Genomic DNA, 19,903 nt, shown 5'->3' with positions numbered 1-19,903 from the left:
GTGTCATCTGCATATATGAAGTTATTGCGATTTCTCCCAGCAATCTTGATTCCAGCTTGTGCTTCCTCCAGCCCAGCGTTTCTCATGATGTACTCTGCATATAAGTTAAATAAGCAGGGTGACAATGTACAGCCTTGATGTACTCCTTTTCCTATTTGGAACCAGTCTGTTGTTCCATGTCCATTCTAACTGTTGCTTCCTGACCTGCATACAGGTTTCTCAAGAGGCAGGTCAGGTGGTCTGGTATTCCCATCTCCTTTAGAATTTTCCACAGTTTATTGTGATCCACACAGTCAAAGGCTTTGGCATAGTCAACAAAGCAGAAACTGATGTTTTTTTGGAACTCTCTTGCTTTTTCGATGATCCAACTGATGTTGGCAATTTGATCTCTGGCTCCTCTGCCTTTTCTAAAACCAGCTTGAACGTCTGGAAGTTCACGGGCACGTATTGCTGAAGCCTGGCTTGGAGAATTTTGAGCACTACTTTACTAGCATGTGAGATGAGTGCAGTTGTGCGGTAGTTTGAGCATTCTTTGGCATTGCCTTGCTTTGGGATTGGAATGAAAACTGACCTTTTCCAGTCCTGTGGCCACTGCTGAGTTTTCCAAATTTGCTGAAATATTGAGTGCAGCACTTTCACAGCATCATCTTTCAGGATTTGAAATAGCTCAACTGGAATTCCATCACCTCCACTAGCTTTGTTCGTAGTGATGCTTCCTAAGGCCCACTTGATTTCGCATTCCAGGATGTCTGGCTCTAGGTGAGTGATCACATCATCGTGATTATCTGGGTCGTGAAGATCTTTTTTGTACAGTTCTTCTGTGTGTTCTTGCCATTTCTTCTTAATATCTTCTGCTTCTGTTAGGTCCCTACCATTTCTGTCCTTTATGGAGCCCATCTTTGCATGAAATATTCCCTTGGTATCTCTAATTTTCTTGAAGAGATCTCTAGTCTTTCCCAGTCTGTTGTTTTCCTCTATTTCTTTCCATTGATTGCTGAGGAAGGCTTTCTTATCTCTCCTTGCTCTTCTTTGGAACTCTGCATTTAAATGGGAATATCTTTCCTTTTCTCCTTTGCCTTTAGCTTCTCTTCTTTTCTCAGCTATTTGTAAGGCCTCCTCAGACAACCATTTTGCTTTTTCGCATTTCTTTTTCTTGGGGATGGTCTTGATTCCTGTCTCCTGTACAATGTCATGAACCTCCATCCATAGTTCTTCAGGCACTCTATCAGATCTAGTCCCTTAAATCTATTTCTCACTTCCACTGTATAATTGTAAGGGATTTGATTTAGGTCATACCTGAATGGTCTAGTGGTTTTCTCCACTTTCTTCAATTTCAGTCTGAATTTGACAATAAGGAGTTCATGATCCGAGCCACAGTCAGCTCCTGGTCTTGTTTTGCCTTCATGTCCGTCCAGCACAGAAAAGCAACAATGGTTAGAGGACCACAGTTAAACGAGGTGAGCACTGCTGCAGTGCAGCAACAGGGAGGTCTGGATTCTCTGTACCAAGGGCTGGGTTAGCCAGGACACAGAGGCGAGTCAGGCTCCCCTGCGAGGAAGGACGGAAGGTCAAGGCCAGCGCTGTGCGCCTCCACATGCAAGGCAGAGGGGAGGACGGGCCGGCAGGCACCTTACCCTCACACACTCAGCCCAGGGGGCTCCGTCCTGAGAGGAACAGGCGCCCAGCGGGCTGAAGCAGAAGAGCATGCCCGGATTTGACTGCGAGGACACGACTGACCACGCACACGCACGCCTGTGTGGGAAGCCAGGTGTGCAAGAAGAGATTCAGCTCCCGGTGCTGCAGCAGGTGTGAGCACAGGACCGGCTGGTGCGAGGGGCGCTCAGAGCAATCCCCCAGGACTTCAGGACCCCGGGGGCTCAGAGAGATCCCCCAGGACTTCAGGACCCCAGGCGCTCAGAGCAATCCCAGGACTTCAGGACCCTGGGGCTCAGAGCAATCCCCCAGGACTTCAGGACCCCGGGGGCTCAAAGCAATCCCAGGACTTCAGGACCTCAGGGTGCTGGGAAAGTAATGATATACCAAGTGAGCACAAAATGCTACCAGCTTTATCCCTGAATCCTGCCACAGACTCACAGCTCCCGACAACTCTGAGGCCATGGAGAAAGCGTACAGAAAAACAGGGGCCCCTTCCCGAGAGGAATAAGCAGACTTGGTCCAGGTGGCTGTGTCTGTGTCTGGCTGGGCCCCACATGTCAGTCACGTGGCATCTGCTAGGGACACGTGTACACAAGGCCCGGGGTACCAGGTGGTGTGGGGCTCGCGATGTGGTGGGAACACAGAGGAGGGCTTGGTCCCCTGTGATTCCAGGCAGGACCCTGTGAGGCTCCCGGGCAGGAGAGCCTTCCCGTGTCCCCATCTCTTGCTTACAGGAACAGGTTTCATTCCTCCTCTATGACCTTCCAGAAATTCCAAACAGCAGGTTCAAACAGCTGCTAGTCAGGGAAGGGAGGGGATGCGAGGCAAGGGAGGAGCAGTCAGAAAGAAGGCGGCCTGGAGGCAGGGTCCCGGGACCCCTCACGCGGTACACAGCAGTGACTCTGAGCGGCTTTCAGCTATGAAACCCCCACCACGTGGGAGAAGTTAGGTGTTTGCTGCCCGTAAGCATGCAGACCCCAGAGCAGCTGGAACAAGGCTTTTGATGGCAACTCCCGATGACCTCGCCACCAACCAATCGGAAGAAGGTCCTCCAGCTGATGGATCCCTCTGAACCATTACTGTAAAACTTCGCGCTACCTGCCAGGTGGAAACACACAGTTTTTAGGGCATTAGCCTGCTGTGTCCCCTTTTGCCTGACAAATCAATAAAGCTATTCTCTGCTACTTCACCCAAAACTCTTTCCAAAATTTCCAAAATCTCCAAATCTCCAAAAGTTTCCGAGATTTAATTTGATGTTGGTGTACAAACGCCAGATCAGCTTCAACAGTCCATTAGAAAGACACAGGTGGTAAGCTACGCGGTGAGATGCTTCATGCTGCTCAAGAAACAAGTCTGGTGTAACTGTTAATGCTGGTCTTTACTTTGCTTGGAAGTTTCTACCGTAAACAAGCAGGTAAACAGAGATAACCACAAGTGAAAGTGGAAGTCACTCAGTCGTGTCCGACTCTTTGCAACCCCATGGACTACACGGTCCATGGAATTCTCCAGGCCAGAATACTGGAGTGGGCAGCCCTTCCCTTCTCCAGGGGATCTTCCCAGGGATCGAACCCAGGTCGAATAAACACCAATTTCCACTTTTTTGATGTTTAAATACATGTGTGTATCAGGAAAATCTGATGGCATTAACAGAACAATCAGGGGCTTCCCTGACGGCGCCGTGGTCTTCAGTCCTGGTCTGGGAGGACCGCACATACTGCAGGGTGACTGAGCTCAGGAGCCGCAACTACTGAGCCCTGCTCCAGAGATGGCGCTCGGCAACAGGAGACGCCACCCCAGTGCGAGGCCTGAGCGTCACAGCCGGAGAGAAGCCCCCGCTCGGGAACTGGAAAAAGGCCCACACGGCAAGGAAGACTCAGCTCAGCCAAAGATAAATAAATTAAAAAACAAAACAATAAGAAATCTCCATAAACCTGTAAAACATTATCACTACTCAAATTTAATAAGCAGTATGTCTCAGCACAGTTCACAACAACAGACTCCAAAAGACAACAAAAATCCCAGTTGTGTTGTGATCACAATGGGTGTTTCCTCGTGTCCTGGTCATAGAAGGAGGCTGCCACTTAAACAAGCAGTCCCAAAATAAGAAATTCTGATTAATACTAAAGTAAGGAGATGTGTTGGGCCAACCGAAGTGCTCTGTTAGGCCCCTTTGTCAAACTTTGGATGTAATTATAACAATCCCAAATATCAAATAACTTCAGAGAATGGAATAGAATGTTCTGGGCCTACGCCATCCAACAGAAATACAATGCTGACACACATGATTTTAAGTTTTCCAGTAGCAACATTAAAGAAAAAAGAAACAGGTGAGATTAAATTGAAGAATATTTATACATTTTATTAACCAAATATATCCAAAATATCATTTCACCATGTAATCAAAATTAATGAAATATCTCACTTTTTCTCATACAAAACCTTCAACATTTGGCCTGGATTTCACACCTACAGCTCATCTCAATTTGGAGCAGCTACAATTCAAATGCTCATTAGACAAATGCAGCAAGCTCCATTCTGTGGTGAAGATTCTAAACAGCAAAGTGGTTAGGGGGCTGGTAACCTGCCCAGCCAGGCCTAGAGTCGCTTCTAACTCCCGACCAAACGTTCTGTGTAATCAGACTGTGGGCCCTGCGATTTACACCCAGGAGACACAGAGAGTATCAAATTAAGGCAGGCCAAGGATGCCCGGGGTGCAAGTCACTGTCAAGAGACTGTGTGAAACCAGAGCTCACTGTCAAAAGAGCGTGTCTGGCTGAACCAAGGGACACCCAACAGCAAATCAACAGAGCAGACCCTATCAATCAGTAGGCCTGGATGCTTTGTTTTGACAAGTCTGAGAACATTACACGTATTGTAGGATCCAAATTCCCCAGGCTCAGAATAGTGACTGTGAAAACAGCATGGTGCACACAGATGGAAAGGTTTTGAAAATTCAAGCTTCCATGACACCCTGACCCTCTACACTGTTGTTAATACTTAAGAAGTAATCGGGGTGGACAAAAACCCGCCTGCCAATGCAGGGGAGCCGGGTTCGATCCCTGGCCTGGGAAGATCCTGCATGCAGCAGCAACCACTGCAGCCTGTGAGCCTAGAGCCCACGCTCTGCAACAGGAGAGGCTCCACAGTGGCAAGCCCACACTCTGCAGGCCAGCCCCGCTCAGCACAACTAGAGAGCCCGCACACAGCGATGAAGACCCAGCACCGCCAAAGACAAAGAAATCATAAAGAAAAAGAAGCAATCTGCAGGAATCAGAAAAGATGCCTTGCTTAAAAGAAAACACTCTGGCCCAAAAAAGGGAGAGAGGGAAACTGTCACATGTTAATCATTGTTAAAGCTGGGTGACGGATACAAGGCTCTTTATTATATTAAATGATCCTTCCTTCCTTTACGTATACATGAAAGTTTCCACAATAAGTTTTTTTAAAAAAAGGTAGGGAGGAGGGAGGGGGGCATAGCCCTCTTTCTAAAAGAGGAAGCTTCCTAGTGTCAGAGCCCTGACACCAGGACAAATAAACAGACTCCGGCATTCTGGTGATAATCCCAAGAGCACTTGAACATGTGCAGACGTTTCAATTTTAAGGAAGTGACCGAATGCGGAGCAGAAGGAAGGAAAGAGGGAAAATATTTTTTAAATGCCCACAACCCCAACGCCCTCAGAAAACCACTGTCAGCAGCAACTCAACATACACCCTCTGGACAATCCAGTCTGTTTACTGAAACGTGTATCACGGCCTCCGGCCTGATCATAGGCGATGTGCAGGGCTGCTCTCCAGGCGGCACCCCCCCCCCCCCCCCCCCCCCCCCCCCCCGCCCCCGCTTCGGGAAGCGCCGCCTTCCAGGTGGTTCTCAGTGGGAGGGTCAAACTCTGGGCCGGGCAAGTGACGGATACTTGTATGACACAGCCCCTCCTCTGAAGACTTAAATCCCCAACCAGGGCAGGGCAGTTGTTCAGTCCCTGAGTGTGTCCCACTCTTTGCAACCCCAGGGACTGCAGCACACCCAGCTCCTGTCCTACACTACCTCCTGGAGTTCGCTCAGATTCCTGTCCGCCGAGTCGGTGATGCCATCCAACCATCTCATCCTCTGCTGCCCTCTCCTTTGGCCTTCAGTCTTTCCCAGCATCAGGGTCTTTCCCGATGAGTGGGCTCTTTGCATCAAGTGGCCAAACCACTGAAGCATCAGCATCAGTCCTTCCAATGAATATTTAGAGCTGATTTCCTTTAGACTTGACCAGTGTGATCTCCCTGCAGTTCAAGGGACTCTCAAGAGACTTCTCCAGGTAGTGGATGGGAATCATCCAGGGTCCTGGACAGAGGACTTTGAATTCCTGCAGCTGGGATCCCAGGACCCGACTGACTCCGAATTTCTCTGTCTCCAGCTTGTGAAAGCAACCAGTACCCTTCTTACAAACATGGTTTTCTCCTTTAAGCTGGACAGAGTTCCCATCCATTGTTTGAAGTAAAGAACTCCAACAAGAGGAATAACGAATTTTCCGCCAGGGACTGTGCTAAAATTTTGATTGGAGTTAATTCATTTACTCCTCAAACACGCCCATGAGGTAAATACTACCACTGACTCCATTTCAGAACTGAAAAACTAGAGATCCAGGCAAATTAAATATGTCCCAGCTTACAGCTACTGGTTGTTGAGCTGGGATTTGAACTTAGGCTGGTGGATCTTGCCATTTTGTCCAATATCATAAAACCTTCAATTAAGCTGCTTTCTAGCCTGCTTTTTTCATTAACTATATGTTAAGAATGTCTTTGCATGTTGGAAAATACATCTTTTGTTAATAGCCACAATCAGACTTTATTTTTTGGGGCTCCAAAATCACTGCAGATGGTGATTGCAGCCATGAAATTAAAAGATGCTTACTCCTTGGAAAGAAAGTTGTGGCCAACATAGATAGCATATTCAAAAGCAGAGACATTACTTTGCCAACAAAGGTCCGTCAAGGCTATGGTTTTTCCAGTGGTCATCTATGGATGTGAGAGTTGGACTGTGAAGAAAGCTGAGCGCCGAAGAATTGATGCTTTTGAACTGTGGTGTTGGAGAAGACTCTTGAGAGTCCCTTGGACTGCAAGGAGATCCAACCAGTCCATTCTGAAGGAGATCAGCCCTGGGATTTCTTTGGAAGGAATGATGCTAAAGCTGAAACTCCAGTACTTTGGCCACCTCATGCGAAGAGTTGACTCATTGGAAAAGACTGATGCTGGGAGGGATTGGGGGCAGGAGGAGAAGGGGACGACAGAGGATGAGATGGTTGGATGGCATCACTGACTCGATGGACGTGAGTTTGAGGGAACTCCGGGAGTTGGTGATGGACAGGGAGGCCTGGGGTGCTGCAATTCATGGGGTCGCAAAGAGTCGGACACGACTGAGCAACTGAACTGAACAGTGAATTTCATAATTCAACCAAGGACCTCTTTCATTGGGATATTTAGGTTGTTTTAGTTTTTCAGTATCATGAATACGGCTCTAATAGCTGCCCTTTTAATCTGAAGGCACATCCAATTTACAGTTAGGTTCACTTTCTGGCATGGGTTTGTCAGGTTAAAAAGGATGTGTACCCTTTTTCCCATTCTCAATTATGTATAGTACAGTACGGGTATTTGTTTTTACAGCTTGTTAAGAAATATAAAAGAGAACAAAGTCAGCTTTTCTTTGAGAAAGGCTGTTTCTGCCTTTGGGCATTCCTGTGTGCTCGGAAAGGAGACAATCTGCTCAGCTAAATAAGGAAGAAGACTCTGTTTTTAAATGTTAATTGGTGAAGGATAATAGGATTTCCCAATCAATACCAAGTCCAGTTCAAGTCCAGTGTTTGAGGAGCTCTATTGCGTCACATTCCCTGAGGCAATTCTAAAGGGCATCACTCAGGGATGACTGTGGAAAAGGTGAGTTACAAGCAAAGACGGTCCTGTGACTCTTGGCCTCTTTGCTTTGCACTGGCTGCTTCAAGAGCCAGAAGAGACGCCAGTTAAATCAACACGGTGATGTGACTGTAGGTGCATTTACACCTCCCATGAGACTGAGTGTCTCCAGTTCCTTTCCTCAGGTCACTCTGGTGTGGTAACTGAGTTTCTCCAGTTCCTTTTCTCAGGTCACTCTGGTGTGGTAACTGAGTGTCTCCAGTTCCTTTCCTCAGGTCACTCTGGTGTGGTAACTTCCTGAGGAGATCGCACTATTTCCTACTTTGTTCTATACAGACTGAAACCCTCTCTAGCTGAACACACAATCACACTTCAAACTAGACCTAACTGCTGGCTAACGAAGGCTGATGCTCCATCTGAGATGAGCGGGAAGCTTGAGAGAAAGATGATGGCTGAGAGCACCCACCCCTCACAAGGGGGCAGGTGGAAAAGATAAAAGTATATTAGGCTGTGTGGCCGGGGCGCCATTCTTCGGGAGACCGGATGACTGAAGGCAGAAAAGTATGGACAACAGTCCAGGATCCCTTGTGAATCTGAATTTGAATATCTAGGGAAAACTACTCAGTAACCTTTATCCACTCAGACAGAATATAATTTAAAAAGAAAATGTTTGTCCTAAAACTAGTATCAGGACACAGACTATATTACCACAGTCCTGGTAACTAACTCGGCAGAGTCTGGCTAGGCTGACAGTGATTAGCTTGCAGGGACAGATAAGAACGTTGAAAGGGAAGAGACAAGTAAATATTTACCAAACACAATTCCAAGGAAGAAAAGAGATAGCAGACCCAGGAAATTAAAGAATATGAAGATAAAATGAAGCACTCCCAGAAAGTTCAGGGAATCAGAAAAGAATTTAAAAAAAAAAATCAGAGTGAATCAGGACATGCTACGTATTATCCTAACTAGTTCAGCGGCCACGTTTTGTCCCATTTGGCAATCCCCTGCCCCGCCCCCGTCAGCAGTCAGCCCAGCTCTTGGGAAAAGTGAGCGGAGACAAAGAGGGATGAAAGCGGCTGTGGAGAATGCGAAGAATCCGCTCGCAGGACACACAGTGCGAGCCCGGATCCCAGAAGATGCCGCGCGCCAGATGGGCTAAGCCCGAGTGTCACAACTCCTGAGCCCAACAGCTGAAGCCCATCCAGAGGAGCCGCCAGATGGGAAGCCCTCTCGAACCGCGATCAGAGAGCAGGCTCTGCTTGCCACAGCTCAAGAAAAGCCTGAGCCGCAGCGAAGACCCGGCACAGGCGATAAATTCAAGAAAAAGAAGAATGAGGGCACACGGGGCATGATTCGCCTCCCACGAGAAGCCTCCCAGCAGCACCAGGAGGTTCAGGGGTCGTGTTGCGGCCTCCTCAGAGGCGAGGTGTACAAGTCTGGCTAACCCGCCGAGCCCAGCAGGGCAGAGTCTCAGGGGACACCGCTGGTCTCCCGGAGGTGCGGGACTCACCGAGGGCATGGCTGCAGCTCCGGCAGGACTCCGTCAGGCTGACGATGATCTGCTGCAGGTCGGCTCTGGGGGGCGTGGGCGAAGGATTGGGGTTTTTCCAGCCATTGCATTTACAAGATTCCTCTGCCTAAAAAACGAATAAAGAAAGAAACAAAATTATATACCAGACAGCAAGGAACTGAACGTTTTACACATAAGTAACACACACCAGTCACAGGACAGCAACCTTCCCACTCCTGACTTATTATGTTCTCTGTATTAGCAGGAAACAAAAGCAGAAAAAAATGCAAAGAGGGTGTGTGACTCAGACATATTATTTTGTCGTTGCTTTTTGGGTTTTGGTTTCTTTTCCGCTGATCCTGCCTCACAAAGAGAGGACTGTGCCCTCCGCTCTGGTACCACAGCCCCCAGCGAGCATCTACAGAGTCCATCCATCAAGCTTTCCGAAGGGAAAAGCCAGACTCCTGAGGTCCCCGCAACACGTGGGGCTCCGGCGACAGCTCTGCCCAAGGGACTGACGGGGTCAGCGACCCCGGGGCCACAGGAGGAACACAGCAGGTTAGGACGCCTCGCTGGCTCCTCCCTGTCCCTCACCAGCTCCTCCCACTCCCCCGCGGGCTCCTCCCACTCCCTCGCCGGTTCCTCCCATTCCCCCCGCGGGCTCCTCCCACTCCCCCCGCGGGCTCCTCCCACTCCCTCACCAGCCCCTCCCACTCCCCCGCGGGCTCCTCCCACTCCCTCGCCGGCTCCTCCCACCCCCCGGCTCCTCCCACCCCCCCGCGGGCTCCTCCCACTCCCTCGCCGGCTCCTCCCACTCCCTCACCAGCTCCTCCCACTCCCCCGCGGGCTCCTCCCACTCCCTTGCCGGCTCCTCCCAGTCCCCCGTGGGCCCTGAGCTGTACACAGGGAGAGGGTTCTCTGTGGAGGCCGCGAGTTCTCCCTCCCAAGAATCTCCCCGGTCTCCCACGCCAGAGCACTTTTTAGTAACGCTTGACAGCATCTTTCTTAAACTTTTCCCACTTTGCACATTTCCCCACCTTCTTAGAAAACAGCAAAAATGCTCAAGTGTTTCTGTGATGACCTGGGTTATAAAGCTGAGGACAAGAGTGGAAAGGTATCGATTATTCCCGATTATTCTACCGAGTACCACTCTGGGTCTTCACCGGTCATAAGGTGTGGAGGGAAACGTGGAAAGCTTGTACTGAATGACTCCAACCTTTACTCCATTCAGTGACTCTATCCTTGACCACGCCAGCCCTCTCTTATTGAAAGCTTGAAATCTTCTATGGCTCAGAAATCAAAAATACGAATTGCTAAAACAACATGAAACACAGGCTGATTCACTCTGGGTAAGAGCCTTCTGTGTACACCATCCAACACAGGAGTCACAAGTGGCTACCGGGCCCCTGCACTGTGGTCTGTGCACACTGAAACACTGGAGATGCAAGGTACACAACAGACTTAGAAGACTGGAGCAGAAACAACCTCGACAGCTTTCATATTCGTTACATGCTGAAATGTCAATATTTTAGATACAGGGAGTTAAGAGATATTAAAATCCATTTGGCCAGTTTCTTTTTTCTTTTTTAACGTGGCTACTGCTGCTGCTAAGTCACTTCAGTCGTGTCCGACTCTGTGCGACCCCATAGACAGCAGACCACCAGACTCCGCTGTCCCTGGGATTCTCCAGGCAAGAACACTGGAGTGGGTTGCCATTTCCTTCTCCAATGCATGAAAGTGAAAAGTGAAAGTGAAGTCGCTCAGTCATGTCCGACTCTTCGAGACCCCATGGACTGCAGCCTACCAGGCTCCTCCGTCCATGGGATTTCCAGGCAAGGGGACTGGAGTGGGGTGCCATTGCCTTCTCCGAAATGTGGCTACAGAACATTTAAAATCACACACGTGGTTCACACTACATTTCTCCTGGACAGTACTGGCCTTTAAATAAACTGCAATAGATTTTTGTACTTGGGCTTTGTTAGCTCTTTCGTCCCCTCAGACGTCTTTTTTCCCAGGTTTGGATCTCCCAGCCCCACCTCTGCCCCTCCCCCCCAGCCCCTGGTGTACCAGATGGCTGAAGTTAACAGAAGTCTGAAAATTTCAGAACGGCTGCTGCCTTGACCTCACACAGAAAATTCTCCAAGATACGAATAGTTTCTGAAGTGTGTGCATGTAGAGGAGAGTAAGAAAAGAAAGAATAAACTGGTGAGGCAGGAAGGGTCAAGATGCAATAAGAAAAACCTGCGTTTGATGGTAAGCCCTTCCCCGTGGGCGCGTGGAACCTGGCAGGCCCCACCTGGCTGCTCCTCACAGTGAGGATGGGCTGAGGAAGGACCTTCCACCAGCGACCCCAGCAAAGCAGCCCCCAGTGCCTAGCTCTAGGGACCCTCTTCGGTCTGGCCAGGCACCAGGCAGGGCCTACCGTTACCCACATGCTCTGATACTAATCTAAACCAGGCCCTGAAATCCTCTGAGGAAAGCCATCTGCCTCTTAGAGACACAGTCTCCAAAGCCATGTTCCTGAGGTGATGTTCATGAGAGTCTGCTCCCCAGAAAGCACCCTACAATCTCGAGAGCTGGGGGGAGACCCCCCCCAATCCACTCCTCTTCTCCTCTTGGTGGGCCAGCAGCCCCGCCTCCAGCTGTTCTGAGCAGTTGGTCTGATTCAGCTGCCCTTTCCAAAAAAGGCTTTTGGGTAGAGAAAAGCAAACGATGACAAAAGAAGCCACTGGAGGAGGGCGTGCCAGACCTGAAAGGAGAAACCTGGAGTCGGGAGAACTACATCCCAAGCCAAGGACTCACGACAGGCACCGAGGGTCTACTCTCTGCCGGCTACGTTTGCCGGGTATGGAAGGAGCCAAGGAGACCCTGCCGGGCCCGGGGGAGCAGCCGCGGGGGCGCTGGGGACGGCGGACGGGCAGCACAGGTGAGCACAGCGCACAGGCTGTCAGAGAGGGGTGGTGCTGGGAGAGAAAGACAGACGGCGGGTCACGAAGGTCTGGGAACAGAGACGTCAAACGTACGGTTTTAGCCGGGACTTTTAGAGACGGGGGCATTTAAGCAAAGGTTTGATAATGAAGCTCGCTGGCACAAGAGCATCCCAGGAAGAAGGAACAACCTGTGCAAAGGCAACCATGCCTGGTTTGCTCAACAGAGTGCAGCGGCCAGGGCGGGTGGAGCTCAGGGCGGAAAGCGGAGAGCTGCAGGGGGACCCCACAGGGAAGGCCTCCTGAGAACGACAACACGCCAGCCTGTTTACTCGTCTCTTCTCTTCCTCTCAAGGAGGGTCCTCCGGGCTTCAAACAGGGATGGAGACAGAACACAGGGCTTGAGGCTGGGTGTCTGCAAACATTTTCTTTCTCTTTCACTCTTTCCTTTAGTCATTAGGGCCAACCATCCCCACTCTCTTTTTTTCCTTAAATAGCAATCATGGGGGTGCAGGGAGGGGGGAATCCACCCACTTTCCTGTCACTAATCTGTATCAGTAAATCGTCTTACTTCCTTCTGCTTTTAACTTCCAGTCCAGGATAACGATGCTCTTATCACACGGGGAAACACATTAACAACAAATACGACCCAGCATTTATAAATCTCTGATACCTGGACAGAAAGGAAGGCCCACCAAGAGACCGCAGCATGCTCCCTGAACTGTCATAAAGATGCCAAGCTGCCAGTCAAGGGTTTCCTGACTTAGCAATGCCGAGGGCTTGTGTTGGGTGTGGGGTCAAGCGGATAATGACAGAAGTGCACTGTCCTCAGTCTGCCTCAGCGACCTCTGCAGCTTTTGACAGACACGATGGATTTTTGCCTGGTCACAAAAGTAACCCCAGCCGCAGTCTGCTTCACGGGCAGGCCGGCCCCGGGAAGGAAGTACCGAGGCAGGAGCTCCGTGTGCACCAGAATTAAAGCCACCAAAGGCCGCATCTGTCACTCCAGACACTCAGAGAGATGCTGACCTAGTTAGGCATGAGGGTCCTCATTACGAGGACGCAGGGGAGGCCGCCAACAGGCCTGATCAACTCGGTTCCCTCCACGGCTAAGAGGACAGCCATCAGCCCAAGACAGCACTTTCTGCGGCAAAAATCTGAGTCCACAGGTAAGAAAGCCCGTGGCCGTGCCTGGGATGGGGCCTCCCTGCAGCTCCTCCCACGGCACGCAGACGGCACAGCTCACGAGCCCCGGCTACGGGCGGGCTCCCTGCGCTTGGAGGGCGGGGGGCGACATGCACAGGGAGGAGAGGGGAAAGGAGGCAAACCCTGAGCCTCTCCTGCTCCTCACGTGCCGTGTACTCACTGTTCAAATCCTGGGCACCTTCTGCGCATCCCTCACATCACAAGCCTGGATGCTGAGACACCAGAACCCTCTCTTCACAGGAGATGAAGATGCAGCCCAGTGGCGTTCGGCCTTAAGAAGCCCTGGAGTCACTGGAGAACTTCCTCAGAGAAGTAAAGTGGCGTTTGGGAGTGCGGGCAGCGCCAGAGGGAAGCAGGCCTCCGTCTTCTCTAAGCGAATGATTAAATTCTCCCAGACTGGATCTTCCCGCAGCCAAGTCCCAGGAACGGGATCTTCCTTCAGGATATGCTTCCTCCGAGCCTGAAGGCGCGCAGAAGGCAGGGATAGAGCCAGCGGGGAGGGCAGGGGGAAGGCAGGACCGCGCTCCGCGCCAGAGGCTGGCAGGAACCTGGGGAAGGCGGAGCGCGTCCGGGAGGACTCAGCCGCTTCCCCGCGGCCCCCGGCATCTGCCCCGGACCAGCCCATAGCAGCGACGGGGCAAGGAATGTGTTTGCCAGCCAAGTGTTTCATCCTGGGCTTAGGTTGGCAGACAGGCGGCAGGGGACAGCACACAGTAGCAAAGCTCTGTCAGGAGGGTGGGCCTGGAGCGATGTAAAGGCAATTTCAAATCTTTGTATGAAGCTGGGGTAAACCCCTTAACCTTAAGCTTCCTAATCTACGAAAGGAGCACAAAATATCCATCCCGCAAGGCTGTTAGAGGCACTAAGGAATGAAGGTGGGTAGGCGCTGAGTGGATGGAAGTGGTAATGAAGATGCTTGCTGGTAACATGCTAGGAGAGCCCTGTTAGGTGAAGGATTAGCTGAAACCAGAGCTCTCTAAGTCCTGATCAGCTATGACAGTTAATACTTTAAAGCAAGGACCTGAAGAGGATGCAACCAGTGAAAGTAGCTTGAAGATACTGGTCCCGACCACTGTGGAATCACAGCACTTACTGAACCAAAGACTGGTCAGCTTACAAATGAAAAGTGACGTTCCTCACGTACATGATCAACAATCCCATTCCTGGGCATGAATCTGGAGAAAACTAATTTAAAAGATACATGCAAACTAACACAACATTGTTAAGCAATTATCCTCTAATTAAAAAAAAAAAGTTATTCCTAACTTGAAGTCACTTGCTCAGTATTAAACAACAAAAAAGATATATGCATCCCAACATTCACTGCAACACTATTTACAATAGCCGAGATATGGAAGCACTTTAAATGTCCATCGACAGAAGAATGGATAAAAAAAGATGTGGTACATGTGCACAATACACACTGGAAGGGCTGGAGCTGGAGCTCCAATACTTTGGCCACCTGACTCATTGGAAAAGACCCTGATGCTGGCAAAGATTGAGGGCAGGAGGAGAAGGGGACGACAGAAGATGAGATGGTTGGATGGCATCACTGACTCGATGGACATGAGTTTGAGTAAACTCTGGGAGATGGTGAAGGACGGAGGCCTGGCGTGCTGCAGTCCATGGGGTCGCAAAGAGTCAGACACGACTGACCGAGAGAACAAAAACAAGCATACACGATGGAATGTTAGCCATAAAAAAGAAAGAATACCATTTGCAACAACATTGATAGACCTAGAGATTGTCATACTGAGTAAAGTAAGTCAGAGACACATAAATACCATATGATATCACTTATATGTGGAATCTTAAAAAAAAAGGTACAAATGAACTTATTTACAAAACAGAGATAGAGTTACAGATGTAGACAACAAACTTACTGTTCCCAGCAGGGGAAGCGGGGAGGGATAAACTGGGAGACTGGGATTGACATCTACACACACTACATATGAAGCAGTAACTAACGAGCACCTCCTGAATAGCACAGGGATCTACTCAACACCCTCTAATGACTCTATGGGGAAAGAATCTTTTAAATGTGTGAAGATATATATATGTAACTGATTCACCTTGCTTACACCTACAACAATATTATTTATCAACTATACTTCATTTTTTAATGGTTTAAAAAAAATAAGGCTAAATATTTGTGCTGACAAGGAAGCTCTCTAGGTCCTAGTAAATGGCAGCAAAGACAAGCCCACAGAATAACACGGGGCAGAATTTGATGTATGTTTGTTAAATGCATAAGCAATTTCAAATGTAGGAATGCGGATATGCAGAGGAACTAGAAAGATACACACTTTGAGGGGGGGTGAAATTTGGGGAGGGGAAGGGACATTCGCTTTGTATTCTGTATTCTTCTCTGGAGTTCATATTCATGGGCTGATTGCTGATTTTCTTTAACATTGATTCCTCTGAACGAAAAAACGTAATTCCAGAGAGATTCCAACAACAGTAACAGGCTCAGTACACAGAGAGGGTAGAAACCACATCCTTATCATAAACCACGTGTAAGAATTCCAGGATCCAACACCCTTGTCCCTGTGCTGCTGCTTATAAGCCCCCTCCCCTCACTGAGGTTCAAGCCAAGACAGGAACAAGCTTCCAGTTCTTGGAGAAAGGATATGGATTTTCAGAGATAAAAATCTTAACCTCAGGATTGCAACAGACTTAAGAGTCCGGAAGTTAAAAGTTGATGCCTCTTCTTAATATCACAGAAGACTGCCATGTTCTTGGGGGCCTGAGAAGTGGGTGGGTCATGAACCTCACAGCAGGGAGAGTCCTCCCAAGACCCTTGCGTTCCCCCTACTCAATAAAAGGCTACACCCCCCACATTGAAGCCACTTGTGACAGAAGAGCTTAATAAATTGCACAACAAGAAACTCCAATGATTTAGAAAGTAACTGAATAAAAGACTTTTCTTTCAAAATTGGCTAACCCTGCTTCCTCCGCTGAGTCTTGGGAACCCAGTAGCTTTTACAAAGTAGGTTTTTGTTTCTTTTGTTCAGAAGGACTGAGACTTTTCCCAAATAAACAGAAAAATTCCATGAAAACTAAGAGAAGGGTGGAGGGAGGGAGGACAGAGAAACCCTGAAGTGGGAAAGCTGTGTCAGCCACGTGCAGGGCTCCAGACCACTCTGAGGCCCGCGGGCAAGACCAAGGTGAGCCGCGTTGTCAGATCCGCGTTGTCAGAGACTGAGTGTCAAAGGCGGGGAAAGAATGCTAAACTATCGAATTAGGAATTCTTTTCCACTAACTCCATGTTATAATGATATTTTAGAATATTAGGTAAAACATTAAAACTAATGAAAGTGTTTTCTTTCCATTTTTTATGTGGTGAATACTTGTCCCCAAAGATTATGACCACCCAGAACATCACAAAGGGACTTTGTCTGGACATGGGGTTACTTAAGGGTCTTGAGACAAAATTAGCCTAGTTTAGACCGGGCCTTAAAACCAATAAGTGGTATTTCTGTAAGAGAAAGGAGAGGGAGATCTGGACCCCAAGTCACTCACACATATGGAAGACGCCCTGTGGAGACAGGGGCAGAGACTGGAGAGGAGAATCTATAAAACCAAGAGAGAACTTCCCCAGTGGTTCAGGGATTAACAACCCACTCTGCAATGCAGGGAACACGGGTCGATCCCTGGTCCTGGCCAAGGCTGCCAGGAGCCACCAGATGCTAGGAAGACCCAGGAAGGATTCTTCCCAGACCCTTCAGAGCCCTGCCCTGCTGACACCTTGATTTCAGACCTCTGGCCTCCAAAACTGAATTAAAGGAACTTCCTGATAATGTTTGTGATCATTTTTTATGGCATTTCGAGAAAATTAATGCAAGTGGCATAAAACAGATAAGAACCTGCTGTGTAAAAAAAAAAAAAAAGAACCTGCTGTGTAACACAGGAAACGCCACTCAGTACTCTGTAATGACCTACATGAGAAAAGACTCTAAAACAGAGTGGATGTATGTACACACATGACCGATTCGCTTTGCTGTACACCTGACGCTAACACAACATTGTAAACAAACTCTAGTAAAAAGTTTAAGAATACAAGTGGCTATTAGGAAATGTTAAGTTACAGACATGTGCTCACGTTCTGTTCCTATTGATGTTGCTGCACTAGAGTTTAAAGGGAATTCACCCCTCCAAACCCAAGTCTTCACTATGGAGCCTAACTGCTTAGGTACAGAAGAGTCCCCATATTTCTTAAATGCTTCTAAGTGATGAAAGTTATACCCAATTGAAATATCTGAAAGTCTCTGGATTTTGCTCACTTGTTTCTGGATTTTTCATGTTGGTGGGAAAGAACAGTACTTCCTACATGTGTACAAATATCACAGGACATGCTGAACCCCAAGTGCACCGTATTTTTAACGTGTGCGGGACCTTCAGCCCAGTTTACGAGAGAGGACGTACTAAGTCCTGAGAAAACACTCAGCATCACCCCTGATGCCAGCAGCGCATTTTCTGCCAAGTGCCCCAAGCTGCTGCTACCTGCCCTCCGCCTTGGCCTCCCTATCTCCCTTCCAGATGTTCCAGCCACCACTGTTCTCTGAGATAAGAAGGCTCCCTTCAAAACACCTTAATTAGACCAGACGGCTGCTGGCTCGGGGAACTCCCAAGGGGGTTGGCCTTGCAGCTTCAACAAAGTATCAGCTGCAGGACAACCTCGCAGGGAGTGACTGCCAAGCCAATTACTGTGGCAGCTATAACCCGGGCATGGGGGGGTGGGGAGCTCATTCCCCAGGAGCTCATCTCTACAGAGCAGCAGCACCAAGAGAGAAAAGGCCGCCTCAGTGCTGCCGACAAGCTGAAGGCATAAAAATGGTCTCTGCCCCGGCAGGATCCAGGGTGAGAGGTCAGAGGATGCAGAAGCCAGGACAGAAGGAAGCAGAACTGGATAAACAAGTAACCATGACCTAGATGGCAGGCAGACAGGGAGCGGGGTGCTCCGGGCCTGAAGAGTCCTGGTTGGCACCCAGAGGAGCCGCAGCAGGAGCGCCAGGCCCTCCAGCAGGACGCTGTCAGGCTTAAAATGCCAGAGAGTCGTGCTTCCCCAAGAAGTTAGACCAGTGGCAGGGAATGTCCCACAGCAAAAACATACAGACGGGATTAGGGAGTAAAACTGTGACTCCAACATTACGGCACTGGCTAAAACAGGCACTTGCATACACATTCCCGTCTCAGCCTGTGTGAGGAAGGGATTTATTGCTCCCGCTACTCAGAAGAGAAGGCAGAAACTCTAGACGTTAAGACACCTCCCTGCGTTTGCTCAGTCTGCCCTGAGAAGCACCGAGTGCGTTCAGGCCCTGTGGTTGTGCACGTGTGTCTGTCTGTTCTGCTACCTCTCTGTTCCAGGCTGGACAAAAGCAAAACGTTCAAAGGTTAAGAACAAAAACCACAGTGGGATACAACTTCTCCCCAACGAGGATGACCGCAATCCAAAGAGCAGGTGATACGTCTGATCATGAAGACACACGAGTCCTTGGGCACTGCTGAAGGGGCCTGTAACACGGAGCAGCTGCTTTGGAAGACAACTCAGCAGTTTCATAAAAAGTTAAACTAACAGAAAACCCCCAAATAAACCCTCACATCGGTGGTCAAATGATTCTTGACAAGGGGGCCAAGACCATTCAATGGGAAAAGGGCAACCTTTTCGACAAAGGGAAAAACTGAATATTCACATGCAAAAGAATCAAGTTGTTGGACTCCTCCATCATATAGAAAAACTAACCTCAAATGGATTAAAGACCTAAAACAATGAAACTCTTAACAGAAAACATAAGGGAAAAGCTTCTTGACATTAGACTTGTTGATGATTTCTTGGACAGGACACCAAAAGCATAGACAGCAACAACAAAAACACGACTTAATCGAAATGTAAAATTTCTGTGCATCAGAAGAGCACAGAGTGAAACGCAGTCAAATCATAGCGACAAGGGGAGGTTGCCAGGAATTGAGTAACTGAAGCTGTGGGGAGCTGTTGTTCAATAAGAACAGAGTTTCCGTTTGCAGGATGAAATACACTAGAGAGACAATGATGATTGTACAACAGGGTGAATTTCTCAACACTGCTGAACTTAAAAATGGTTAAGATGATAAATTTTATGTGATACGTATTCTACCACAACTTAAAAAAAATCATTTTCAGTAACATTATTCATATTAGCCAAAAGTGAAAAGAACCCAAAGTCCATCAACCGGTGAATTCATAAAGTGGCGCATACCTCCTGGAATACGACACGGCAGAAACCAGCAATGGGATGATACGAGCTACCACAGGGAAGAGCTGCGAAGCATTATGCAAGGAGCCAGTCACCAAAACATCGCATAGAATACATTTCAGTTATATAAATCTCCAGAAAAGGCAAATGTATGGAGGTGGAAAGTTGACTGGGCTTCCCTGGCGGCTCATCGGTAAAGCAACTGCCTGCAATGCAGGAGACCCGGGTTCGATCCCTGGGTTGGCAAGATCCGCTCGAGGAGGGATGGCAACCCACTCCAGTACTCTCACCTGGAGCATCCCACAGACAGAGGAGCCTGGGGGGCTGCAGTCCACGGGGTTGCACAGTCGGACCCGGCTGAGCAGCAACAGCAGAAAGTCGACGGTAGTCTGGGCTGGAAGTGCACACGGGGTTGACTTCAAAAGGACACAAGGCCCTTTCTGGGGCAATGGAAACCTGGATTTCAGTGATGACTATAC

The 19,903-nt window shown here is 48.9% G+C and overlaps 1 protein-coding gene across 2 annotated transcripts in view; it reads right to left on the bottom strand.

The window, feature by feature from the left end:
• KAT2B (lysine acetyltransferase 2B) overlaps positions 1-19,903 on the bottom strand; it is a 97,870-nt gene that overhangs the window by 62,757 nt on the left and 15,210 nt on the right. Inside the window, exons 1-2 of one of the 2 annotated variants that reach the window (XM_070797330.1) lie at positions 13,352-13,631; positions 9,059-9,185 (exon numbers count right to left, since the gene is read on the bottom strand). Coding sequence is in view for 1 of the 2 variants with exons in the window: in XM_070797323.1 (XP_070653424.1) it covers positions 9,059-9,185 (127 nt within the window). In the remaining variant the exon portion in view is untranslated. Of the gene's footprint in view, positions 1-9,058; positions 9,186-13,351; positions 13,632-19,903 lie in introns of those variants that run through there. The other variant, XM_070797323.1, reaches the window with a different exon arrangement.

This window comes from Bos indicus, chromosome 1 (genome assembly GCF_029378745.1).
Source record: "Bos indicus isolate NIAB-ARS_2022 breed Sahiwal x Tharparkar chromosome 1, NIAB-ARS_B.indTharparkar_mat_pri_1.0, whole genome shotgun sequence".
NCBI lineage: Eukaryota > Metazoa > Chordata > Mammalia > Artiodactyla > Bovidae > Bos > Bos indicus.
The sequence above is the reverse complement of the archived record's forward strand: the minus strand, read 5'-3'. Positions and strand labels throughout refer to the sequence as shown.